The sequence below is a fragment of the Marmota monax genome, unplaced genomic scaffold, assembly GCF_021218885.2.
Source record: "Marmota monax isolate L192 unplaced genomic scaffold, Marmota_monax_Labrador192_F-V1.1 WCK01_AAM20220418_F8-fsc00001, whole genome shotgun sequence".
In the NCBI taxonomy this organism is placed as follows: domain Eukaryota; kingdom Metazoa; phylum Chordata; class Mammalia; order Rodentia; family Sciuridae; genus Marmota; species Marmota monax.
In genome coordinates, this window is record NW_026693777.1 from 22718649 (window position 1) to 22745921 (window position 27273).

At 36.3% G+C, this 27273-nt stretch overlaps 1 protein-coding gene across 4 annotated transcripts in view; it reads left to right on the forward strand.

The window, feature by feature from the left end:
• Ppp2r5e (protein phosphatase 2 regulatory subunit B'epsilon) overlaps positions 1 to 20408 on the forward strand; it is a 166568-nt gene extending 146160 nt beyond the window's left edge. For 3 of the 4 annotated variants that reach the window (XM_046461081.2, XM_046461082.2, XM_058584605.1), the window contains exons 12-14: positions 2502 to 2629; positions 5108 to 5209; positions 15633 to 20408. In XM_046461081.2, coding sequence (XP_046317037.1) covers positions 2502 to 2629; positions 5108 to 5209; positions 15633 to 15732 — 330 coding nt within the window. In that variant the 3' untranslated portion in view covers positions 15733 to 20408. Of the gene's footprint in view, positions 1 to 2501; positions 2630 to 5107; positions 5210 to 5442; positions 7289 to 15632 lie in introns of those variants that run through there. The other variant, XM_058584604.1, reaches the window with a different exon arrangement.
• Positions 20409 to 27273: the final 6865 nt, after the last annotated feature.

Consider the following 27273-nt stretch of genomic DNA (forward strand, 5'->3'; position numbering starts at 1 on the left):
TTCTGTACTGTGCTAAATGCTTTATGTACATTATTAATGAACTTTACATTATCCTCTGAGGCTCTTTTCCATTTTTTGGATGAGGCTCAGAGAATGCTTTGCACGAAGTTCCAAATTAATAGGGCATGGAGTTAAATTTTGATCTTAACTGTAGCTTCTTGCTGAAGCCCATGACCTTCACATGGCCTGCTCTGCCTCCTTGTGGCCACTCAGGGAGAACACGGGGGAGGCCGACCTTGACATCTGTTTTCAATGGTGGAGCCCTTGCTGCAGTGCTATGGAACCCACATAGGAGAAAAGAAATAGGAATCAGGGTTGAAAACATGTTTTTTTTTTAATCCCCTGGCTGTCTCATTGAAGATCCATCTCACAAACCTAGAGGATTGACTGCTTGTCACTTTGAAGACATTGTTCAGATTGTGGTTTGCAGCACAAAAGCACCTTTCAAATGGAGTCATTTGATGGGAACTTTCCCTTTAGTTGTCATTATCCAGCAGAGGCAGAGAGATTGGCTCTTACTGTTTTAATTTTTTTTTTTTTTTTTAGCTGTAGATGAACACAATGCTTTTATTTTATTTACTTATTTTTATGTGGTACTAAGAATCAAACTCAGTGCCTCACACATGCTAGGCAAGTGCTCTGCCACTGAGCCACAACTCCAGCCCTGTTGTTTTAATTTTTGACGTAGAGATGCATCATTTTGTCAAAGCAGCAATCTTATAAGAATCTAATGTTTGTGCTACAAAGAAAGTGGAAGAAAACAAGTAGAGACCATTACATGAACTATTGAGGTGACATAATACATATCTGGATAAAAATAGAAAACTGCAGAACAGTATATAGATGATTTGCATATTGCACCTGTAATGCTCAAACATCTGGATTATTCACCTTGTTTTTTCCTTTTCATCAGGATGTTCGGTGTAAAAGAGGTCAAGGAGCCAGGTTTTCTTTTAAATGGGTATCACTGGGGAGGTTTAAATGATGCTCAGAAGCTTAGAAAGAAGAGATAATGTCTAGGTAGCACATGCTGCCATAACAAAATAGCACCGATTAAGTGGCTTAAACACAGATTCATTTTCTCATAGTTCTGGAGGCTGGAAAGCTGAAATCAGAGTGCTAGCATGGTTGGTTTCTGGTGAAGTCCTGCTTTCTGGCATGCACATTGCCTCCTTACTCTGTCCTCACATGGCCTTTGTTTGGTATATATAGATAGATAATTCATTTACTGCAGACTGTTTATTCTGCTCGCTCTTCTGGTAGTTTTAAAAATGGTATCTGATATAGCCTCTGTCACAGTTTATATTGGATAGGATCATAGATGCCTCCTTCCCCTACCAGGCTATCAACACCTTAGGGATAACAAAGTAAGAAAGTTAAGAGCAGAGACTTCGGATCCTGTTACTTGCTAGCCATATGCCCCTGAGCTAATGGCTTATCTTCTCCAAGTCTTAGTTTCCTCATCTGCAAAATAGAAATAATGGTACCAACTCTGTTGGTTGTAAAGTTTAAAAGGAGTGGAACACTTAACGCAGTAACTGGCATATAGTAAACATTCAATAATGATTGCTTTCTCTGTATTCTTAGGGTTTAGCACCTAGTGAATCCTAGCAATTTTCTTGGACCAAGTGAAATAATCCAAATGGAAAGGTTCTGATTTTTCAGTCTATTGGTAGGGTCATCTTGTACCATTTTTGTCTCTTGTAAGACATAATTTCTTAATCTGTATGAATTCATAAAATCTAAGATGAGCAACTCAGGCCCAACAGACCAAATAAAAATAAATTGGTAATGTGGTGGGCAGAGAATAGAAATCTAAGAAAGCAAGCTAATGTTGGTGCAGCCAGTGCCTCTGAGTCCAGAAACTAAGCAGCCATCTTTAAGCATTAAGCATCCACAGCTTTAAGCATTTACTAGCAGTATGATTTTGGATAGATTACCTGATCTCTGTAAACCTCTTGAAACCTACTTCTTGGATGTTGGTGAGGATAGTACATTGTACCTGCAGTGCAGGCTCATTGTCTGGCCACAGGAGGTGCTTAGTGAACATGGTGGCTCTACAGGGATGGGCACCTGTGGATTTTCCTGTGCATCTGTTGCTGAATACCAACCATATGCTAGGCCATGTGGTTGCTCTGAAGTATGTGGGACGAGAGAGGTGAGCCGGGAAAGGGGATCTCTAAGATGGGGTCAAGTGATGGGAAAATAGTGCAGTATGCAAAGGTAGTGTAAAGATATTTGGAATGTGAGAGCTGTGTAGGGGAAAATGTGGAGTCAGATGAGATGGGTAAAATTAAAGGAGAATATAAATAACAGGAAAAACAGTATTTTTTGCTTTCTCTTAATTGATGAACTACTTTACAACTTTTAGAGATTTTAAATCCACAAAAATGTAAAATGTGATTAACATTTAATTTTTACTTTTGATTGAATGATTTTAAAATATTTTTGTTTGGAAAGATTATAACTTATTATATCGTTATCTTTTTCTTTTCCCAAAGGTGGCAGAAAGGGCACTCTATTATTGGAATAATGAATACATCATGAGTTTGATAGAAGAAAACTCTAATGTCATCCTTCCCATCATGTTTTCCAGTCTTTATAGGATTTCAAAAGAACATTGGAATCCGTAGGTTTTTGATTTCTTTCTCCCCCCTCCTTGCTTCTTCCTCTTTTGCATAATAAAATGTCTTGAATGCTCACTGTGTGCCAAATGATGTACTTGTTGCTAAAGACAGATATATGAAAAGATAAAATTCCTACTTTTAGGAATTTGTGGACTGGTTGGGAGACTCTGAGGTAAATAGATATTTTTTCAAAATGGCACTGTTTTTACTTGTAAGTCTTTGTGACCTGTCTGTGAAGGTATATATTTTGGGGATACTCTGAAACTGAGAGATTTCAGAGTGGGTGATGGGTAGCAGTCCATAAATCTTCCAAAAATTTGGGATGGGAAAATCCCTTTCAGACAGGGGCCCATCCATCACATAAGAAGACACATAGATGTAAAAGCACCTGTCAAGTTCTGAGACCTGTGAAGTTGGGAGGATTAAGGCTCAGTGTCTTTGGGCCAGGGTGCTGGAAGATGAGGTTAGAAAAGGGAGTTAGGGTGGGGGCTGTGGTGTCATACGCCTGTAATCCCAGCAACTCAGGAGGCTGAGGCAGAGGATCACAAGTTCAAGGCCAGCCTCAGCTACTTAGCAAGGTTCTAAGAAACTTGGCAAGATCCTGTGTCAAAATAAAAATATACAGAGGGCTGGGATGTGGCTCAGTGGTTAAGCACCCCTGGGTTCAATCTCCAGTACCCCACCCCACCCCCAGAAAAAAAGAAAGAAAGAGGAATTAGGCCTACATGAATCCTAACTAAGTAGTTGATAAGGAGATACTGAGGGTTTCAAAGAGGGAAGTCATCTGAGTAGATTTGCATTTTATAGCAAGGTCTATTTTTAAACAACTCAATTATTAGACATATTCTATGGGGGGGGGGAACTTTAGAATCCTCAAGAAATTTAATCCAGCCCTATGAACGTTAAAGCATTCTCTATATGAATTGCTTTACTTATTTTATATAGAACAGAAGGAAAATTTAATATAGAATTAAAGAATTAATAGATGTATTTGTGCGTTTTTAAAAAATTTGCATGTTATTGTAAAATATCACATTTCTTCATTTTCAAACTTGTCAAATTTGAAAATAGTACTTGCAAAAATAAAGGAATGGTAAACAGTTAAGTCTTATTATATCTTGAGGACCTGGAGAGTAGTGTTTGGGAATGTCTATTACTGCTCAGCATTTGGTGCTTCTCCACCACTCCCCTTGAGAGGAAGGTCAATCTGGAACCTTAACAGAAATGACCGTAAGTTTTCCTTTTAATGGATACAGGACAGACACTACTCAGCAACTACTTTCTTATAAATGTTTTGAAAAAAATCAGACTTATGGTTTTTTAATATATTAATTTTACCAATGTCATCTTAGTAGTATTGAGAGCACATTTGTTGCAAGGTGGAAATAACATTGTATATTTTTGTGAAGGGTAAAGCTATTTAGATTCTAGTATGAGGCTGTCAAACCCATCATGACATAGTTCTCACATTGTCCAAGAGCTTATTCTTCCATTAATAAGAATGGGTCATGGGCTGGGATTGTGGCTCAGCCGTAGAGTGCTCACCTAGCACGTGTGGGACCCAGGTTCGATTCTCAGCACCACATAAAAATAAAGGCATTTTGTTAAAAAAGGATGGGTCAGAATTTTGTTTTATATGTTATATAACTAACAATGACCATCACCACCAGCTTGCCAGTTATCTGTCTTGTCAGCATCAGTATTGGATCAGCAAAGGAGCTGAGCAGAGTAGATGGATTATTGATGCAAATCACAACTGGGAAAAAAAATGAACATTGAGTATGAATGTGTGTGTATGTTACATATATACATAGATGTTTGCGTATATCTGTGTATATGATTTGTTTTCATGGGAACAGCTTCTGATTTTGATTTTATGTATATTAATTCTTTAAAATTTTTTGTAGCTTCAGGTCTCTAAGGTTAGTCCTACCATAGGTGTTTATTTTTAGGGTGAAGTTGCTGTATTTTATTTATTTTGGGTACTGGGGATTGAACTCAGGGGCACTTGACTTCCAGCCCTATTTTGTATTTTATTCAGAGACAGCGCTGAGTTGCTTAGTGCCTAACTTGTGCTGAGGCTGGCTTTGAACTTGTGATCCTCTTGCCTCAGCTTCCCGAACTGCTGGGATTACAGGTGTGCACCACTGCTCCCGGCTGAAGTTGCGTTTTGGTGAAACAAAGTTATCAGGTGGCCCTGGGAAATCTATTCTGGGTACCAGTAATTAGAAGGGTAAAATTAGATTCCCCGCCCCCTACTTTTTCCATCCCCCTCAGAAAGATCTTGCCTTGAACAGTAAAGAATTTAAATCCCTTTATGTGGAAGTGAACTATAGGTCACTTCTAGTTGTTCCAACTATACAGGGATGAAAACAGTTTGCAGTTGAGCTCATTCAGACAAAAGTTGTGCTTTCGTTTTCTTCATTCAGCATCCCATTATATAAGACTAACCAATGTGTTCCCTTTTCTCTGCTTCATAGGGCTATTGTGGCGTTAGTGTACAATGTGTTGAAGGCATTTATGGAAATGAACAGCACCATGTTTGATGAGCTGACAGCCACGTACAAGTCAGATCGTCAGCGGTAACTTTTTAAAGCTTTTTTGTCTGTAGTGCATTAAACTATTGAGTTCTTTCCTTGTTCTTTACTGAAGTTGCCTAGTTGTACCCAAATCATAGCCAGCACACTTTCGTTTATTTAGATTTTCATTTTTGCATGCTCATTAGCTGTGTCATTATTAGTGTGCCATTGAATAATAAAGCTTTCTGAAAGTTTCATGTTGATAAAGCCTGCTTTCCTCCCTTCCTTTATTTCAGTTCTGCCTCAGGGTTAAGAGCCTGGCACATAACTGGTATTTCAGGCCCACATAAGGAGACCATCAGGTAGTTTGCCATCTGGATTCACTCCCATTCCTAACTTGCTTGGACTAGAATTGGGCTGATATTGTATTTCACTCCAGCAGCAGGAAGGATAAAGCACCATCATCTAGTTTTTTGGTGCAGATCTTACCTCTATTCTAGAATTCAACAAATTCATTACAATTTAAAGGCAGTGAGAAGAATGTGAAGGTTCATAATCTGTATTAGATGAATCTTAATATGTTTGAGACCATAAGGGAGAAAAATTAGTGGACACCTCTATGGTAGATGCTTATGGCTTAGTAAAGCCTTTCTTGACTTCCTTTACACAATTCTCCTGTTTTGTTATTTGTTGTCCAATATGTCCAACTTTCCAAAAGACATAAATAGGAAAATTAAGGAGTCTGGAGAACTCTTAGTAGTTTAGGCCTCTGATTTGACTTTGACCACCAAGAAGCAAATGTAAGCTTTCTAGATCACAAAACCATGGATTTCAGAGGTGCGTGTGAATGTTCATAGCCAGGACCTTACTGAACCTCCTGGATAAAAGCCTGCATTTCCTTGCTTTTTTGCTTTGCCTGATTTTGAATGTATTACATGTGTTTTATTGATAAAAAGAGCAGTGAGGGGAAAGATTTGGTGGCAGAGGGCAAAGGACCATTGTATTGATATATTTTTTTTTAAATCTCCAGGGATGGGGCTTATGAAAAACAAGTTTATTTTAGAATGTGGCAAGTATTAGCAACAAGCAGAGTCTGAGATTTTTTTTTACCACAATATTGGGATAGATATCATTTATAGGATATGTCGTGCCACACTTGTAATGTAAATAACTTTTTCCCTTTTTCATTGGTGCATTATAATTATACACAGTAGGAGATTTGTTGTTTCATATTTATACACGAAATAACTTGAAATTCGCTCTATTAGCAGTTGTTGCAAATCATTAAATTTTTAATGACTCTCCATGCCCCAAACATAAATTGAAATCTTTTAAAAATGTTAGCTAAGGGCACATTTTAATACCATGATACAACATTAAAGAGTGTGTAGTGCATAGCATTTGACTTTTAGAGCAACAGAAAGCTCGTTATTATCATCCTACTTGAATAATGATTAAATCTATATAATCCTATCAATAATATTGAAAGGGCTGAGGGTGTAGCTCAGTAGTAGAACACTTGCCTAGCATGTGCAACACAATGTATTCAATTCCAGCATGCCAAATGAAAAAAAAGGTATTGAAGAACTTATTTCTAAAATATTAAAATTAATTGGCTCATATTGAATGAATAATGAAACTTTCATTACCACTTATGAGCTAAACTAAATAGTCAAATCTCTTTAAAAGATAAGGATTAACCAAGGGGAGCAAGAATAGATAAATTTTGATAACCTGGCATAACAAAGTGAATTTTTTTTTATAGTGAGTAGACTTTCTTAATGAGAGAAAGATTATTTATTTATTTACTTACTTATAAGAGAGAAAGATTATTCTTAATGAGAGAAAGATTATTTATTTACTTACTTATATTTTTGGTACTTAAGAACCCAGGGGTGCTTAACCACTGAGCAACACCCCCAGTCCCCTTTTTAATCATTTATTTAGAGACAGGGTCTTACTGAGTTGCTTAGGGCCTTGATAAGTTGCTGAGGCTGGCTTTGAACTTGCTATTCTCTCCGGAGCTCCTGGGATTATAGGCATGTGCCACTGTACCTGTGTGAGAAAGATTATTATTATTTTTTTCGCATTTTAAAAAATTTATTTATTTATTTTTGCATTACAATTCTTAATACAACATTATACCATAATTTATCATATCTCTGATTATATATAGGTATGTTAACATCAAATTCACATCTTTATACATGTATTTTGTATAATGATGAGGGTCTCCTTTCACCATCCATGCTATTCCCCTTCTCCCTCCATTTCCCTCCCACCCCTATTCCCTATCTAGAGGTAATCTTCCTCCTTTGCTCTCCCTCCCAACCCCATTTTGAGTCACCTCCCTTATATCAGAGAAGACATTCGGCATTTGGTTTTTTGGGATTGGCTAACTTCATTTAGCATAATCTTCTCTAATGCCATCCATTTCCCTGAAAATGCCATGATCTTATTCTTTTTTATTGCTGAGTAATATTTTATTGTGTATAAATGCCACATTTTTTAAACCCATTCATCCACTGAAGGACATCTAGGTTGGCTCCACAGTTTAGCTATTGTGAATTGTGCTACTATAAACATTGATGTGGCTGTGTCCCTGTAATATGCTGTTTTTAGGTCCTTTGGGTATAGTCCGAGAAGAGGAATAGCTGGGTTAAATGGTGGTTCCATTCCCAATTTTCCAAGGAATTTCCATACTGCACCAATTTGCAGTCCCACCAGCAGCATATGAGTGTACCTTTTTCCTGCATCCTCGCCAGCACTTGTTGTTTGTCTTCATAATGGCTGCCACTCTTACTGGAGTGAGATGGTATCTTAGAGTAGTTTTTTTTTTTTTTTAATATTTATTTTTTAGTTTTCGGCAGACACAACATCTTTGTTTGTATGTGGTGCTGAGGATCGAACCCGAGCCGCATGCATGCCAGGCAAGCGCGCTACCGCTTGAGCCACATCCCCAGCCCTTAGAGTAGTTTTAATTTGCATTTTTCTGATTGCTAGAGATGATGGGCATTTTTTTGTATATTTGTTGATTGATTGTATATCCTCTTCTGAGAAGTGTCTGTTCAGGTCCTTGGCCCATTTGTTGATTGGGTTATTTGATTTTTTGGTGTTTAACCTTTGAAGTTCTTTGTATACCCTAGAGATTAGAGCGCTATCTGTTGTGTGAGGGGTAAAAATTTGTTCCCAGGATGTAAGCTCCCTATTCACCTCACATATTATTTCTCTTGCTGATAAAACACTTTTTACTTTGAATTCATCACATTTGTTGATTCTTGGTTTTAATTCTTGTGCTATCAGTGTCTTATTAAGGAAATTGGGGCCTAGCCCCACGTGATTTAGATTAGGGCCTACTTTTTCTTCTGTTAGACGCAGAGTCTCTGGTTTAATTCCTAGATCCTTGATCCATTTTGATTTAACTTTTGTGCATGGTGAGAGAGAGGGATTCAATTTCATTTTGTTGCATATGGATTTCCAGTTTTCCCAACACCATTTGTTGAAGATGCTATCCTTTCTCCAGTGCATGCTTTTGGCACCTTTGTCTAATATAAGGTAGTTGTAGTTTTGTGGGTTAGTCTCTGTGTCCTCTATCCTGTACCATTGGTCCGCCAGCCTGTTTTGATGCCAGTACCATGCTGTTTTTGTTACTCTTGCTCTGTAGTGTAGTTTAAGATCTGGTATAACAATATCACCTCTTTCACTCTTCCAGCTTAGAATTGCTTTAGCTATTCTGGGTCTCTTATTTTTCCAGATGAATTTCATGATTGCTTTTTCTATTTCTATGAGGAATGCCATTGGGATTTTGATTGGAATTGCGTTAAACCTGTATAGTGCTTTTGGTAGTATGGTCATTTTAATAATATTAATTCTGCCTATCCATGAGCAAGGTAGATCTTTCCATCTTCTAAGGTCTTCTTCTATTTCTCTCTTTAGGGTTCTATAGTTTTCATTGTAAAGATCTTTCACCTCTTTTGTTAGTTGATTCCCAAGTATTTTATTCTTTTTGAGGATATTGTGAATGGGATAGTTTTCCTCATTTCCTTTTTACAGGATTGGTTACTGATACACAGAAATGCCTTTGATTTATGGATGTTGATTTTATATTCTGCCACTTTGCTGAAGTCATTTACTAGTTCTAGTAAAGTTTCTTGGTAGAGTTTTTTGGGTCTTCTAGGTATAGAATCGTATCATCAGCAAATAGTGCTAGTTTAAAGTTCTTCTTTTCCTATAGATATTCCTTTAATTTCTTTCATCTGTCTAATTGCTCTGGCCAGTATTTCAAGAACTATGTTGAATAGAAGTGGTGAGAGAGGGCATCCCTGTCTTGTTCCAGATTTTAGAAGGAATGCCTTCAGTTTTTCTCCGTTTAGAATGATCCTGGCCTGAGGTTTAGCGTAGATAGCATTTATAATGTTAATGGCTGGAATGAATCCACTTGATCATAGGGCACAATCTTTTTGATATGTTTTTGTATCCGATTTGCCAGAATTTTATTGAGGATTTTTGCATCTATATTCATTAGAGATATTGGTCTGAAGTTTTCTTTCTTTGAGGTGTCTTTGTCGGTTTTGGAATCAGGGTGATATTGGCCCCGTAGAATGAATTTGGAAGTACTCCCTCTTTTTCTATTTCCTGAAATAGATTGTAGAGTATTGGAATTAGTTCTTCTTTAAAGGTTTTGTAAAACTTGGCTTTATATCCATCTGGTCCTGGGCTTTTCTTGGTTGGTAATCTTTTGATGGCTTCTTCTATTTCCTCACTTGATATTGGTCTGTTTAAGTTGTATATATCTTCCTGACTCAATCTGGGCAGATCATATGACTTAGTGACATCTTCTATTTTATTAGAGTATAAGGTTTCAAAATAATTTCTAATTATCTTCTGTGTTTCTGTAGTGTCTGTTGTGATATTGCCTTTTTCATCACGTATGCTAGTAATTTTGGTTCTCTTCTCTTCGTTAGCATGGCTAAGGGTCTGTCAATCTTATTTATTTTTTTCAAAGAACCAACTTTTAGTTTTGTCAATTTTTTCAGTTGTTTCTTTTGTTTCGATTTCATTGATTTCAGCTCTGATTTTAATTATTTCTTGCCTTCTACTGCATTTGCTGATTTGTTCTTCTTTTTTCTAGGGCTTTGAGATGTAGTGTGAGGTCATTTATTTGTTGGCTTTTTCTTCTTTTAAGGAATGAACTCCATGCAATGAATTTTCCCTCTTAGTATTGCTTTCAGAGTCCAGAGATTTCCATATGTTGTGTCTGAGTTTTCATTTACCTCTAAGAATTTTTTAATTTTCTCCTTGATGTCTTCTATAACCCATTGTTTATTCAGTAGCATATTGTTCATTCTCCGTGTGATGTAGGAATTTTTCTTCCTTATTTTATCGTTGATTTCCAATTTCATTCCATTATGATTGGATAACATGCATGGTACTATCTCTACTCCTTTGTATTTGCTAAGAGTTGCCCTGTGACTTAATATATGGTCTATTTTTGAGAAGGATCCATGTGCTGCTGAGAAAAAAGTGTATCTGCTTGATGTTGGTTGATATATTCGATTAAGTCTAAGTTATTAATTATGTTATTGAGTTCTATAGTTGCTTTATTCAACTTTTGTTTGGAAGATCTGTCCAGTGGTGAGAGAGGTGTGTTAAAATCACCCATGATTATTGTGTTGTGGTCTATTTGAGTTTGTTTGATGAACATAGCTTCACCATTGTTTGGGGCATATATATTAATGATTGTTATGTCTTGTTGGTGTATGGTTCCTTTGAGCAGTATGTAGTGTCCTTCTTTATCCCTTTTGATTAACTTTGGCTTGAAGTCTGTTTTATTTGATATCTTGCTTCCGAGGTCCTTTTCCTATCAGATGAGTCTCCTGTAGGCAGCATATTGTTGGATCTTTTTTTTTTAAATCCAGTCTACTAGCCTATGTCTTTTGATTGGTGAGTTTAAGCCATTAACATTTAGGGTTACTATTGAGATATGGTTTGTATTTCCAGCCATATTTGTTTATTTTTGTTATTTAACTTGATTTGTTTTTACTCTTTGATTAGTTTTTCCTTTACTGTACTACTTCCCACTGTTGGTTTTCATTGTTATTTTTAATTTTCTCTTCATGTAATGTTTTGCCAAGGATGTTTTGAAGCGCCGGGTTTCTAGCTGCAAATTCTTTTAACTTTTGTTTATCATGAAAGGTTTTTATTTCATCTTCAAACCTGAAGCTTAATTTTGCTGGATACAAGATTCTTGGTTGGAACCCATTATCTTTCAGCGTTTGAAATATGTTGTTCCAGGATCTTCTAGCTTTCAGAGTCTGTGTTGAAAGATCAGCCATTAACCTAATTGGTTTACCCCTAAATGTAATCTGCTTCCTTTTTCTTGTGGCTTTTAAAATTCTCTCCTTGTTCCGTATGTTGGGCATCTTCATTATAATGTGTCTTGATGTGGGTCTATTGTGATTTTTGCACATTCGGCGTCCTGTGGGCTTCTAGGATTTGGATTTCTGTTTCATTCTTCATGTCTCGAAAGTTTTCTAATATTATTTCATTGAACAGATTGCTCATTCCTTTGGTTTGGACATCTATACCTTCCTGTATCCCAATAACTCTTAAATTTGGTCTCTTCATGCTATCCCATATTTCTTGGATGTTCTGCTTGTGGTTTCTTATCAGTCTCGCTGTGCTATCTACACTCCTTTCGAGATGATATACTTTGTCTTCATTGTCTGATGTTCTATCTTCTAAGTGTTCTACTCTGCTGGTGATACTCTCATTTGAATTTTTAATTTGGTTTATTATTTCCTTCATTTCCAGGATTTCTGTTTGTTGTTGTTGTGTTTTTTGTTGTTGTTGTTTTTTTTTTTTTTTTGTATAACCTCTATCTCCCTGTAGAGTTGATCTTTTGCTTCTTGGATTTGTTTATGTATTTCCTGGTCAATCCTCAAATCTATCTAACATTCCTTCTGCTGCAGATGTTACCTCTTCTAATGTTGAATTGTCCTGTATCGTTTGTGATCCTTTCTTTCCTTGTCTTTTAATACTGCTCACGTTTCTTTCCAGCTCTGTGTGACTGTTGTGTTAATGTTTTCCCCCTATATATTTATATTGCTTTTGATAGTTCCAAAATCTCTCTGGTCAGCTGCAGAACCGCGCTGGTTGCCACGCCTACCGATAGATGGCGAGTAACATTTTCCAAAATGGATTCCGTCTGCTTCCCACATAGGGTGTTTGGTGAGGTGGAGGGTGCTGGGGTGACCTTGTGCTGTGTCCACAGCTCTATCTGGTGACCCACAAGAAAAACCTCTGCATTCTGCGCCCTGAACTTAAGCTTCTGGATGACCATCCACTCTTCCTGGGCTCACAGAGAAGGCCTATAGCAGTTCTCTTTCCTTGGCATCCTCTAGCATGGAAGTGGGGAGAGATTTTCACTTACATGGTGCTTTTATTTATAAAATTGTTGCACTGAGAAACTCCAAACCTGGTTCCAGCAGCCCTCCACCACATAGACAGGAGCCCCACCACAAGAGCCTCCCTCAGTCTGTAAGATGGATGGGTACACAAGCATGGAGCAGAAAGATTATTTTAAAGGAAGAGCAATATCTTGGTCAAATGAGCTATAAGCCATTATACAAAACAAATGAACACATTTGTCTCTCCATAGATTTGGGAATAGGAAAAGAGAATGAAGAGATTTATTTGGTAGTGTCAAAGAAGAACTGAATGAAAGATTTCACTGTGGATGGCCAAGAAGTTAATGGTTTCAGTTCAGAACATATTTTTAATTATTAGAAATCTAAAAATGGTGGGGAGAATAAGTATTTAACATCGTTAGATACATATGCCAACATTGGTTCTATGTAAAATTGAAGTTGGAAGAAAATTTGACAATATCTCCAACATGACAGTGTGGTTAGATTTTGAAATTCCCACCTATAGTGATAGGTGGGAGAAAGTGGGGAAGAATAAGGGTGACAGTAAATATGTTTGTATTTACAATTTTTGAAGCTAAAGTTGTCAGTATGAAGACTTTATTATAACTCAGCATAAATTTCATCTGGGAAAAAAGCCCACAAGACAAATTGGACTGAATGCCTTGAAAGTGCTGATCAAAACATGAGTGAAGTATTTCAGTAAGATGAGAAAAGTGTTGTCAATATGTAGTTTAAACTGCAAGTTAGGGTGATGTGAACCTGACTTATGTTGATCTGTTTTTCAGTTCAATAACATTCCCAGGCCCTTGCTTACCATCCCCTTTTCCTTCTTTATAAAAGAGGTAAAATGCATTAAAACTCAGTAGGATCTATAGATTAATTTATATGTGCTCAAATTGGCCCCTGAGAACATTTATTTAGATTAATATTATTCAAAAACTGTATTGAGAAACAGAAAGTGATAATTTGCAAGAGAGTTTGCTTATAGTGAAGAATCTGAATGATTGGAGGATTATCTCATCTTGCTCCTTATTACTCTGTAAAGGCAATTTTTCAGGGTTAAAATTAAGAACTAGATAACTCTTTGAAAATGATTGTGTCCACTGAAATTCATATTATGCAAATTGCATTTGAGATAGCTGAAATCAATAGTAAACAAGGCCTAAGTTATCAAAATAGCAATTATGAAACAGATTTTATCTATCTTATTGTGTAATTTAATATTTTTGCAAGATTCAGTGGAATGAGAACATATAATTACTTAGGTTTCTCTAGAGGATTTTTTTGGGGGGGAGTAGAGGGTGAAGATAAATATGTGTTGCTATAGAAGTAATGACTTTTCCAAAATTTTGGTGATAACATAAAAAGTGTGAGGCATTGGAATTATGTGGAAATTTCACTTAACCTATATGAATTTCTCTTTTAGTAAAAAATTGTGCTGTGGCTGAAGTTAAATCTTTGCAAAATTAGATTGTATAGAGAGATCAATTCTCCCATGCCTGAGATGGCAGAGCTACCATTTTCAGAAATTATTTGAATTCATGGAATTCACATGCTTTTTATTGGCTCACTGCAACATGAGAAAACTAGGGATTAGTGTAATGATTTTTTTTTTTTCCCCAGCAGGGTTTGAACCCAGGGGTGCTTAACTGCAGAGCCACATCCCCAGCTCTTTTTTGTATGTTTTTTAGAGACAGGGTCTCACTGAGCTGCTTAGGACCTGGCTAAGTTGCTGAGGCTGGCTTTAAACTTATAATACTCCTGCTTCAGCCTTCCAAAGCACTGGGATTATAGGCATCAGCCAGTGTGCCTGACTGAATTATTTTTAATACATATGAATTTATATAAAATTTATAAGATAGTCATGTTCTTTGATTATGTACCCCCCACTTGGTTGATATTTAAAACATCTTTCCTTATTTTTAAATATATGTTAGTTTAAAATGCCTTTGGCAATGTAAAATTTATTGACCCTATTTTGTGTTGCCTGTTTTTTGGTAAAATTTCCCAAACAATGAAAGTCTAGAAGTCTGGAAATCACTAGTAAAATTGGTATTGAACCAAATTTGAAGTCTCAGTAATTTAAAACAACAACTATATATATATATATATATATATATATATATATATATATATGAACAAAGTTCCATCCAGATCAATAATTAAAACTAAAATCACAAGTTTTTAGACACTGCCAAAGAATTTGAATATACATGGCCTAGGAAAAATTGATATGAAGAACAGAGAATATATTTTCTTCACCTTGTATGAGTGTCATTTCTGGTATTATTTCTGTGGGGGAGGGGTAATGGAGATTGAACTCAGGGGCACTGGACCACTGAGCCACATCCCCTATATCCTATGTTATATTTTATTTAGAGACAGGGTCTCACTGAGTTTTTTAGCACCTCGCTTTTGCTGAATCTAACTTTGAACTCTAGATCCTCCCGCCTCAGCCTCCTGAGCCACTGGGATTACAGGCATGTACCATACCAGCATCCTTTTTGAGAATGTATTTGTGGACAAAGAGAAAGTTAGATTCCCTAGGCCCCATGTTAAAATCACTCAGCGCCCTTGGTTTTAGAATAACTGATATACATAAATCATCCTGATTTTTGTTTCTCAGTGATTTGAAGTTAATTTTCTGTATTAAGCTAAATAAAATGGGAAATTTTTTTGAAATCTTAGTCTTTTTTTTTTAGTTGATCATGGACATCCATCTATCTATTTATTTATTTATATGTCATGCTGAGAATGGAACTCAGTGTCTCACACATACTAGGCAAGCTCTCTATCTCTGAACCAAAACCCCAGCCCTAAAATAGTCTTTTTCAGTTCTTTTCATTAGTACTACTGTTGTGTATATATATTTTTAAATGTCATAAAAAAAACCCTATTAGAAAGACAAACCAAAAAGTAAAGCCTACAAACTTAACGTCAAACTTTTCCAAGACATTTACAACATACTTAGGGATAATATGTGAAGGGGCAGTTATTATTGAACAATCTCTTTAAACCTTCTCAGCTGTTTACATTGTGTTCTGTTTCTTTCCCAGTGAGAAAAAGAAAGAAAAAGAGCGTGAAGAATTATGGAAAAAATTGGAGGATCTGGAGTTAAAGAGAGGTCTTAGACGTGATGGGATAATTCCAACTTAACAAAAATATGACAGCAACATTACTAACCTGTGGAGTCACATTTATGTAGTAGAAGATGGAGCAACAGTTTTCTGTATTGTGCAACTTTACAGTAGATTTCACATTTGTTTCATTATTACAACAGCACTGTATATACCTGTCTGTAAGTAAAGGAAAAAAATAAGGACTTCAATCCAAAGTTTGGACAGTAGATGGACTTCTCAGAACTTTGCAAACATAATCATTGTTCTAACCCTCTTATAAAAAAAAAAAAAAAAGCAGTCTTCAAAGATCTGTTGATGAAATTGCTATGTTAAAATTCCATTATCAGGAGTTCTTATTTATCACTAGCAGAGAGTATGATACAATTTTCAAATGTGAACAATCTTAAATTTAGCTTGTCTTTCTGCTAAGCTGTTAAATGTATTTATAGTAAAGGAAGAAAAAAAAAGACTGTCATTTCCTTATAAGTTTGTATAACATCTTCCTCTGGATAACTTGACTGTAATTTGACATTTTTCCTTTTGCACATCTTCATGAGTTGAATGTCCATGTGGAATGGGACCCTGAATTTTAAAGGTCCCAGATGAAAGTTTTGTCTGCTGGGGTGAACATCTTTCCAGTAACCAGGTAGTCCTGGTACTCCTTTAGTTTTAAAATTAGGAGTAAAAAGAGAAGAGGTGATAAAGATAGTAGGGAAGGGAATTTTGGATTCATGCATCAGTTTATGGTGAATCCAAATCAATGTCTTGAATCCTTTGAAAACAGGCACTGGGACATCACAGGCTTCAGTACCTGACCAGTATTAGTTGTATACATCATTGAACATAATATACCAGAGACATTTTAGAAATGTCAGAAAGACATCCTTTTTGGACCATATGAAATAAAGACAAACACTAAACAATAAAACCATGAAATTGATCGCCAGGATTGCGAATCTAATTGGGAAAAGAGTTGAGCAAACAGCTTGGACTGTTTGGAGTTGTTGCCTTACTTTTTAATATGTATTTATAAAGTATTCCAGCAAAAGAGGATGTAGCCTCTGGAAAAAAAACAAACATGTTACAGTGTTTTTTGTAGATTCTCGTTCTATATCTCATCACAGCGCCAGCCCTGTTTTTAGCCGGAAAGGATTCAGGATAAACATTATGCATTCTGAATTGGATGCTTATTCCTAACTACTGTATTTGTTACCAAAAGTGGTTCTACAAATGCTACTGAAAAAAAGCTGGAAATTCCTAATGTCCTGAGTATTAATAATAAAGTTTAAAAATGCTTTTATATCAAAGGTGCATCGTGACCAAATTGTTTGAGAAAAAAACAAAAAACAAAATCTAGGGCTGTATTATAGATAGATCTTATTGGCTCTCTGCTTTGTATTAAAAGAAGAATCTTACAACTTGGGTAGGTAAATTGCTGATAAAACTTGTGTACATCATGTACTTACCTAATGTGGTTGCATTATTATATATGAAAAGATATGTTTTATGATTCATTTCTAGGATGCTTTTGCTTTTTATGGACATGGCAGCAGTGAGTTGATAATCTTAAATCATCATTTCCAGCAGTGTTCATGATACAGAGCTCATCCTCTGTTCATATGTTAAGTTGTGATAGTAGCAAACACGAACATATGAACTATTGTTGCTCTCAGTAGAAATACAATATAAATATGGGCTTGTATATTTTCTTCCTTCCATTGAAATATAAAGTAGAATATACAGTTTTATTGTTTCTAAGAAAAAGGGAAAAAAATAGCCGCTGACCTTTCTCCCCTATGAAATGTTTCCACATTATTAGGTCATTGTGTGTACATAAAAGTCAGCTGATTATGAATATTATCATCTAGGTAATTGTAAAAAAAAAGTGAATCAAAAACAAAATTTGGCGTTGTTATTCCTAAAAACAAACAGCAGTAAAAAAAAAAAGTCATATGCATCACCAACACAACATGGTTTAATGGAATGGATAGTTTTTAAAATTTTTTTTAAACAAACAAAAAGGAACATTGATGGGGATTCAGTATAATGTTGGCAGAGGCTGCCCAAAATGAAACAACTTGCTTCAACAGTGTTGGAACAAAGGTGCAAGTTCAAATACTAATTATAAAAATAAATTTATAACAAATCTTTTCTTTAGCCCTTTTGGTTTTAGCCCTTCCCAGTTTTGACTCTGCATTACAGTTATTTTTTACGTGTAAACTTTTATTTGCCATTAATTCATCTTTTAGATGGAAGGCATTAAAATCACAGGTTTATGAAGAATCTCTGCCCATCAGAATGAAATGAGAAAGCCTAGTTTTCCTTTTTGCACCTTACCCTGCCCTCAGAGTTGAGGTGAATATGACCCAGCTATCCTTGGTGTCAGTTTTGTATGTTGATCATTCCAAAATGAGAAGAATAAAGCCAAGTTTTAGACATATATAAAGAAGCAATTAGAGCTACCTGTTGAAAATTAATAGGGCAACTTCTGAGAAGAAACACTGTCTTTTTTTTTTTTTTTTTAAACTGAAAGTGACAATGTGACATTTGTCATGTTGTGTGCAGTGACACGGAGTAATTTAGGTAATCTGACTGTTGCACTATGTGACATATTTAAGGACGTACTTGCTGCATTTGCAGCAGCCCTCTCTCTGTCCCTTCCCGCAATTCTGCTGTTGCTGCAACTTGAGTTAATTGTGACAAATGCATCTTTGTGTTATATTTTGTTTGCTTCATAGTTTTCAGAACTATATATAAATATATTTTTTAAATAGCAAATATTTGTCGTTAGTGAGTGATGATCACTCCAACCTTATCCCTACCATATTGGTTTCAGGGGTAGGAGTAAGAGTGTCCTTGGAAGAAAAAATATACACACAACCCTGTGGTTTAGAATGATGCTGAGGCCTTAGGCTGTGGGCCCAGAACAATTATGTGAGTGAAGTGACCCATCTCCTTTGAATCAAGCATGCATTCCTTTTTCTTATTGTACAAGTGTCCCCAGTTGTTCGCCTTCAGTGTTTAGTTTTTGTCCTTTTCAAGTTTGTTATATTTTGCTCTCCCTAACATCTGTTTTTTAATAAAAGAAAAAAATTAAAAAAATAAATAATACCCTTGATGCCGCTGGATACTCACAAGCAGGGTTAAGCTCCTTCATCTTGGGCTTCTTTGCCTAAATGGAAGGATTTCATTGATTTTGTACCTCCTCCTATGCGTGGGGCATTCCAGGGTGCAGAGCCAGGAATTGCTTGTAGTTGCACCTGCTATACCTAAATGTATAGCCCTAGGCTCAATCACACTATGGAAAGAAAAAAAAAGTATATTTAGAGCTTTAAAAGCTTTTTTATTTTTTTGTGGGGATAGGGGTGGGGTGGGAAAGGGATGTATGGATGTTAGGATGTTATTGGCATTTTTAAGTGTTTCAGGGTTTTGTTTTGTTGTTAATGTTCCTGTTTTCCCCCCATTAATTGGATGCACTGACCTTGCCCAGGAAATGAAGAGATTCTCTCTTTGATGCTGTTACCAATGTTATCACAAAGTGACAGTCACCTGTAGCAAAAAGGTGGCACCAGACATGATCAGTGATGTTTTATTTGCACATGAATATTTTTATTTTTGTATTCTGGCTCAGCTGCTTCTCTGAGTGGAGTTAAGGGATGAGCCACAAAGGATTTTTGTAAAAGGTATATTGGCAATGCATTTTATATTCCTCTATATTTAATTTCGAAAATCTAAAAGAAGGATTGTGCATCTTGAGAGAAAGTTGAGTAAACTTTGATCTAGTGGAATGTTAATTTGTGCTGCTTCTTGTGCACGATAGCAGCAGTAGTATCTCTCTTGGAAATGAACATCCCATATTATGATGTCTATGAATATAGGTTTCCTTTTCTTCTCTCCCTCTTTCTTTCTCTCTCCCTTCCACCTTTCTCCTTCCTTCTTGCTCTCCTCCCTCCCCTGTATCTCCTTCTATTTCTTTCGTCTCTCTTAGCCCTTCTCCCCTTCCCTTTCTTTACTTTTATTTTTATTTTTTGAAATCACTTATTGTAAATAAGTTGTAATCCAAACCTCATGTATCAATGGGGAACTTTCAAATATAAATATTAACAATACATCTTCTGGTTGTGGTCTGATTTTTGAATGAAGTATAATGAGAATGATATGTCCATTGCTTTTAGTTTGAGGATTTTGCTTCAGTTTCATAAATCTTTGGTATTTTAGTACTTCATTGTTTTAGCAGGAGAGGGCAGCAAAAGTTCATTTTCTCTGTTAGTAATGCTGTTGTTCTTGATTGGTTTTAAACTTAGTTGTGAGTGTGTATGTATTTTTTTTTTTTTTTAAAAAAACAGCATCTGTTTGTAGGTAGATGTAAAAATGAAACATTTTTGATATGAAAAGTTACATATGAAAATTATAGACTGGTTCAATCAGACAGTGAAGACTTCTGATCCACATCAAAGGGAAAACAAGGCTACAAAAAAAATTTTCCAGCTCTGGCTAAAACATGCTACTTTTTTTTCCAAACATGATGAAATGCAAGCTGTCTTTAAACACTTGGAATTTAAAATGTTCTTTGGAAATGATTTACTTCCTTCATAGTGGTAATAGAAACAAAAAACGAAGGTGCTCCCAAAAAGCAATGTAACTTCCCCTTTCACAGCTGTGTGAGAGGTTCTGTACTGTGGGTGCATCACAATAAAGCAGCAGTGAAGAGTTTCCAGGTGCCTGGCTGTTTCTGTTTGTTTCTGAAGTCATATAGATGAGATGGATTTGGTGAACTTTAAGTCACTGGGTTTGGTGCATTCAGGCTTTCATTTTGAGAAAATCAGTTCATGACAAGGGGTATGTAACAATGGGGAATGGTCCAGTCTTTTGCTGTGTATTAAACACTCCAAAAGAGTGGCTTCAAACAATGACAATTACTTATTCTGTTCACTAATCTATAGTTTGGCAACTATCAGGTCTTGTCTCTGATCCTCAGTATCATCTGGGTGTCTCAAATGGGGCAGAAGAATTTATTTTCAGTACCAACATGGCTCACTCAGATTGCTGGTAAGTTGGTGCTGACTTGGCTAGGAGTTTACCAGTGGTCGGTCTCAGGTCCCCCTTACAGTACTTCCTTATTGGGCTTCCTCAGTATGGCAGCTGGGTGTTAAACTCACAAGCTGCCATGCTTTGAGGCCTTGTCCCAGACAAATCTTCACCTCCATCATATTCCATCAGTCACAGCCTGAGTCAAGTGGTGGGGACACAGACTCACTGTGAATCCTTGAGAGGGTGTGAAATATTTTGCAGGCATCTTTATCATAGAATAGTTTATATGTAAAGCATTTGATTTAGGTGTGATATATTCTCTTAATTAAATCATATCAAGTTTGGAACCATGTGGAGTTAAAACAGTTAATGTTTCATATTCAGTCTGGGAAGAGGAGGGAAAAGCTCTTAAAAGTTTCAAGCAGTTTTGTATTTCAAAGCATAACCTTTTGTAGGATCTGAAGATCAACTTCTTGGCAATTCAAAAGAAGAAACTTGTACCAAAATATTTTAGAATTCAGAGTTTTAAGAGACAACTTCAACAGATCCATTGCATGATGTCTCCTCCTGCCTGTAAATAATTACCAAAATGGAGGCAAAGTAAATTCACTGTTCAATTCCTGATTCCCAGATTTTTACATAAGTGTGTATACTAGAGGTTTCTAATAGATTATTTCATTTTAGGCACTTTTTTAAAAAAGCAAACTAAGGTATGGATTAGCTAAGGGGAATTAAAGTTTTATTTTTTCCCTGATTATGGTATAAAAGCTCCTATGAAAGTGTGAATCTAAATCTGGGTTTTCTGTGCTCCAGTGGTTGATTTGTTGATCCTTATTCCAGAATCACACCGTCATGATTACCATAGCTTGCTCTTAAATCATGTTATCTATGCCCCTTCTATTTTGTCTTTCAAGATTACTCTCAATGTTTTAGGTCCTTTGTATTTCTACCATTTAGAAGCAGGGTACCAACTTCTATAAAGAAAATAAATGCCATTGGAATTGGGATTACATCAAATCTACAATTTTGGGAAGAATTGACATTTTGATAATACTGAGTCTTAAAATCTGCATTTGTTTGAATGTGTCCCCCCAAAAGAATGTGTTGGAAACAATCCCAAACAAATTTGGAGGGTGGGGCCCAATGGGAGGCACTCAGACATGAGGACTTCACACTCACAAATGGATTAATGCTATTATCACAGGAGTGAATTCATTATAAAAGGGCCAGTTCAGTCCCCTTCTCTTTCTCTCTTGTTCCCTCTCTCACCCTCTTGTTTTCTGTCATGGGATGATGCAGCATGAAGGCCCTCGCCAGATGCAAGCACCTTGAAATTGGGTTTTCCAGTCTCCGGAACTGTGAGAAATAAATTTCTTCTCTTCATAAATTACCTAGGGTGTACTGTGACAACATATGACATAATGAGCATGGTATATCTTCATTTATTGAGTCTTTCATTTTTTTCTCAGCAGTATTCTCAGCAATATTGCTACATTCAGTGTAGAGGTCTTATATATCTTTTTTGAATGTATCAATGAAATTGGTTTTTAATTTTATTTTTCAATTGTTTGCTGCTGTTATGTAACAATACAGATGATTTTGTATATTAACTGACATTGTCAAACCTTGCTAAATTATTTAATACTTTATTACTTCAATAATACTTAATTATTACTTTAATAACACTTAAAAATGTCATATGGTTGCAGTCATCATTTCTATCTAGTGCCAAAATACTTCTGTCGGCCCCCAAAGGAAACTCAGTACCATAAACAGTCATTCCCTATTCTTCCCTCAGTCCTGGGTAACCATTAATCTGCTTTCTGTCTTTTAATTCATATAAATGGAATCATACAATATGTGACCTTTTTGTGTCTAGCTTCTTTCACTTAGGGTAATGTTTTGAAGTTCATTCATGTTGTAGCATGAATTGATACTTCATTATTTCATATGGCTGAATCATATTCCATTGTGTGGATAATCCCATATTTGTTTATTCATCCCACCAGCTGATGGACATTTTGATCATTTCTACCTTACAGCTACTGTGAATAGTGCTGCCATGAACATTCATTGTTTATGAATACTTCTTTTTAATTCTGGGTGTTTTTTGTAGGCGTGAAATTGCTGTTTAACCTTTTGAGGAATTGCCATGCTTTTTCTATAGCAGCTGCCCTGTTTTACATTCTGGCCTGCAGAAGGGTTCTAACTTCTCCACATCTGTGCACTAATTTTTTTTTAATATTTATTTTTTAGTTGTAGTTGTCAATAACTTTATTTTATTTATTTATTTTTATGTGGTGCTGAGGATCGAACCCAGGGCCTCACATGTGCTAGGCAAGTGCTCTACTGCTGAGCCACAACCCCAGACCCCTCCCTGTGCACTGATTTTTTAAAAATTGTTTTTAGTTGTAGGTGGACCAAATACCTTTATTTTATTTATTAATATGTAGTAAAGTTCTTTCTACTGGTATTTTTGTTGATTCTTAATTACCCATCTGGTCATCTTTAGTTTCTGTTTCTCAGTTAAGACTGTGTATCTCTTCATTTGCTGTATGTTTTTCTAAACATCACTAAGTAGTAACTCATAAAAATTCTTATTTTCAAATTCTGACATTGTCATCTCAGGGTATGTATGTTTTTAATAGTCTTTTTCTTGGGAATTTGTCACATTTTCCTAGTTCTTCATGTGTTGAGCAATTTTGGATTTTATCTTGGTGATCTTGAATATTATACCATGGAAGCTCTGGATTTTATATATTTCTTTGAAGAATATTGATTATTTTGCTTTAGCAAACAGTTAACTTAGAAGCATTCAAAATGCAAACTCCTCTGGGGCTGCAGCTCCCACCTCAGTTCTTGATCCTTCTTCAGAGTTTGTTCCATGCATGCAGAGATCAGGAGTTAGCCTTAGATTTGGGCTGTTATACAAAAATCCTGGGTTCTTCCTCTGGATTCTGTCTTTCTTGGGAGGACCCCCCTCCCTTACTTTCCAGTGGCTGTGGTTGTACTGAACTCTATTGTTTGCTTCTTCAGATCAGATGGACTGGTTTTCTGTTGATATTCTGCTTCACATAAGGTTGACCCTCAGCCTAGAGCCCATAAAAATAGAAAACCAGTATCACCCTTTCTTCTAAGAGTTGACTTCCTTCTGGAATAGATTTTCCTCCAGACTATGCCTCTGACTGCTCTCCTGGTGAATTCATAGGTACCATTCCCCCAGCTTCCCCTTACGTTAACATCTACAGCCAATAGGACATTATTCCTTGGTACAGCTATCTTAAATACAGTGCTATTAACTAACATACAGAACTTATTCTTGTTTCACCAGTCTTTCCATTGATGTGCCTCTTCTCTTCCAGATTCCAGTTGAGACTATATTTAGTTCTTATGTCTCCCTCAGTCTCTTCACTCTGTGAGGTTCCTCAGTCTCATCTTTCCCACCTGTCACTTTTGAACTTTTCTTTAGTTCAAGTTTCAGTTGTTTCTTAGGAAGTTTCTCAAATTGGGCTTTTCTGATGTTTTCTTGTGATTAGATTGAAGTTATGCATTATTTGGAAGGATGTTTCAGATGTGATGTGCTTCTCAGTGCATGATATCAGGGAGTAAATACATGATGTCCCTGTAAATTACTGGGGATTTTAACCTTAGTCATTTGCTAAAGTTCTAAAGACAGGACTTTTTTCACTGTAAAATTACTGTTTCCTTTTATGATTACTAAATAATTAGGGTGAAATACTTTATGACCATGCAAATATCTGTTTAAGCTGTTGTCCACTAACCTTTAGTATAGTGTTCTAAATGGTGATTTTTCTATTTCTCTCATTTCTAATAAATTTATTAATTGTAGTTTTTCTATAAAGAAGACTAGTTGCTTCTTCCTTATTTATTCACATTTATTTATATCTATATGGACTTATGAATATTTTGTCTTTTGGGTTATAATCTAGTACTGTCACCATTTTGTTTTTTCAAGTTCCAACCTTGGCCATTGGGAGTTTTTAGGTTGACTCCTATGATGTTTTGATGTGCTCCCTCCACCTCCTCTTTTAAGCACTTTCTTTCTTTTGGCACCACAAAATGCTTTAGGCTCATTCTGTATTTTCCCTGCCTGAACCTCTGGATTAACCAGTTCTTTAATAAGTTAGCAGTTTATTCCTTTATTGATGAACAGTCATTGTCTACTTGCCAATTAAGGGGCATCTGCATTGTTTCCAACTTTTGGTATTATGAGTAAAGCTACTATAAACAATGTGGGCCACTGTGTGAAACCCAAGTTTTTGTTTTTTTTCCTGCTCTTTGATAGATACCTTTGATAGATACCCAGATCACCTCTGAGTGTCCATCAGAATGAATGAAAAGATTCTCATTAAGGTAGGTGCTTGTGAAATGTTCAAAACATGAGGAATAAGAAGACATTTTAAAAACTTTAACTGGGAGGTAAAAGCATCATATTTAAGAAATTAAGAATCAGAATGACAAACCAAATGTAAGAGATTTTAGACATAAGAGTATTCAGAAAATTTACTTCTCATGCATTTTTTCCATATTTTTGGAAATGAAGGGATTTGTTGTTACGTATTTGTACATGCACACAATGTAACAATATAATTTGGCCCATATCATTCTTATGCATTTTACTTCGGTTCAAAACTGCTTGAGGATCTATTCCAGCAAAACAAAAAGTAAAACAAGAAAGCAGAAGAAACAGGATCCAGGAAACAGTGGAACAAAGGTAAACTGAATTGTTGTCGAGCAGGCCTGGAGAGCAGTAGCACAGACTGGAGCAGGGGAAGAACAGACTCTGGAAGTCAAGAAAAAATGGTGAGAGGGACTTGGTAGAAAAAGTGATGTAACATATGGAAAGGATTAATGACATATAGATGGCAGGTAGGGTAAGAGAAAAGGAGAGCTAATTAGAGACTCCTGGGGAATGAACAGCTTTAAAGGGAGAAAATGTAATCACAGTATATTACTGGACTGACAGTCACATTACCACAAACTGATTACTGATTTAATTAAAATTGGTGCAATAACTGGATTAAGATGAGAAAGGAGAGGTAGGAGGTACAAGTGAGCTAAATTAATAGATAATGTCTGTAGAGTTGCTAAATCAAGAAATAGCAATATAAGCAAATTGGAAATGTGGGAGTAATTGCTCACAGCTTAAGTTAAAATTAGTTAAAAGTAGTCAAAAGGGGAGAAAACACAGGATCACACTAAGGAGGCATATTATCTTTTACTAAAATCTCAATACCTAAAAAATAGGTTAAATAAATGATATGCATTCTTTTTTTCAAAGCTCAGTGTAGCAGTCTTTATATGACCTCAACAGCAGGTTGAGACATGCCTGTTGATGTAAAGGGTTTTCTCCGAGGCTAGCATGATTACATCTATAAGGACAAGGCAGATCCAGGTCAAGTGTCAAGATATAATGGGTTTGGCCCTACCTCAATTTATAACTAGTTTTGTTGTTGTTTTTTCAGCTTTTGAGAATGCAGGGGGTCAAAAATTGATCTGTGCAATTGTGTTGATTATATTGTAGGTTAAAAGAAACCTGGCACAAACAACCTCCTAGCTGGCCTGAATGAAGAAAAGTGAACATCAAATCGAGTTAATAAGTTAGGAGCTGACAAGCAAGTTCAGTGACACAAAAGGGATATTATCACCGTCCCCATTGCATTTTAGCACCTGAGTGTCTCAGACAATAGTGCCTTCACATAACCAGAGAGGGTTCTGAGATGTCAAGGGATGATGATGGAGCAAATTGAGCTTGTGGAATCGCAGAGGAAGGCCAGTTTCTTTGTAAGAACTCCAGCACTGTTTCTTGAGAAAACCCAGTGCTGGCTCCAGGAGGAATGTCTATGTCTGGGAAGGGGCCTTGAGAAGTGCCTGAGAGAGGGCCACCAAGGGCGGTAGAGGAGCTTCATTGCTTCTGCATACTGTAAACCTAAAAGCCAAAGGTCACTAGGCATCCTTGTGGGGTCTCAGAACGCATCCCTCTTAATGGCAATTGGATGAGGAATTATCAAAGAGAAACCTCTGAAGATCCATGAACAGTTTAGGTAAATTACAGTCAGTGGAGAAGGGGAGGGCTGTGCTGGGGAGAATCATTTTTAAAGCACATACAATTTAGGAGGCTTTATTTTCATTAAGAAAGTGTGCATTCTTTCATTCTTACTGTTGATTGAAATGTAGATATCCTAGCAAAAAAAAAAAAGTGCATGTGTCATACATGAACAGCTTGCTGAATTTTTATTGATTTCTTTATAAAGATAAAAACAGGAAACCAGAGTGTCTACAATACAGGTTAGGAAAGACTATATTCTGCACTGTCACCATCTAGTGACAGAAGGCTGCCATGTTCCAGGGTGTGCCTGATGGCCAACTGTGGCTGCATCTCCCTGGAATCTTCTCTACTACTAGGATTATTAGGGATTTCCTTGGGCGTGACCCCCTGTGGTTATGCCCACAGCGCCTGACATCCTGGCCAATTGTGAGGTTGCACCAAGCCACACCTGGGAACGCTAGAGAAGTTCTTCGGGCC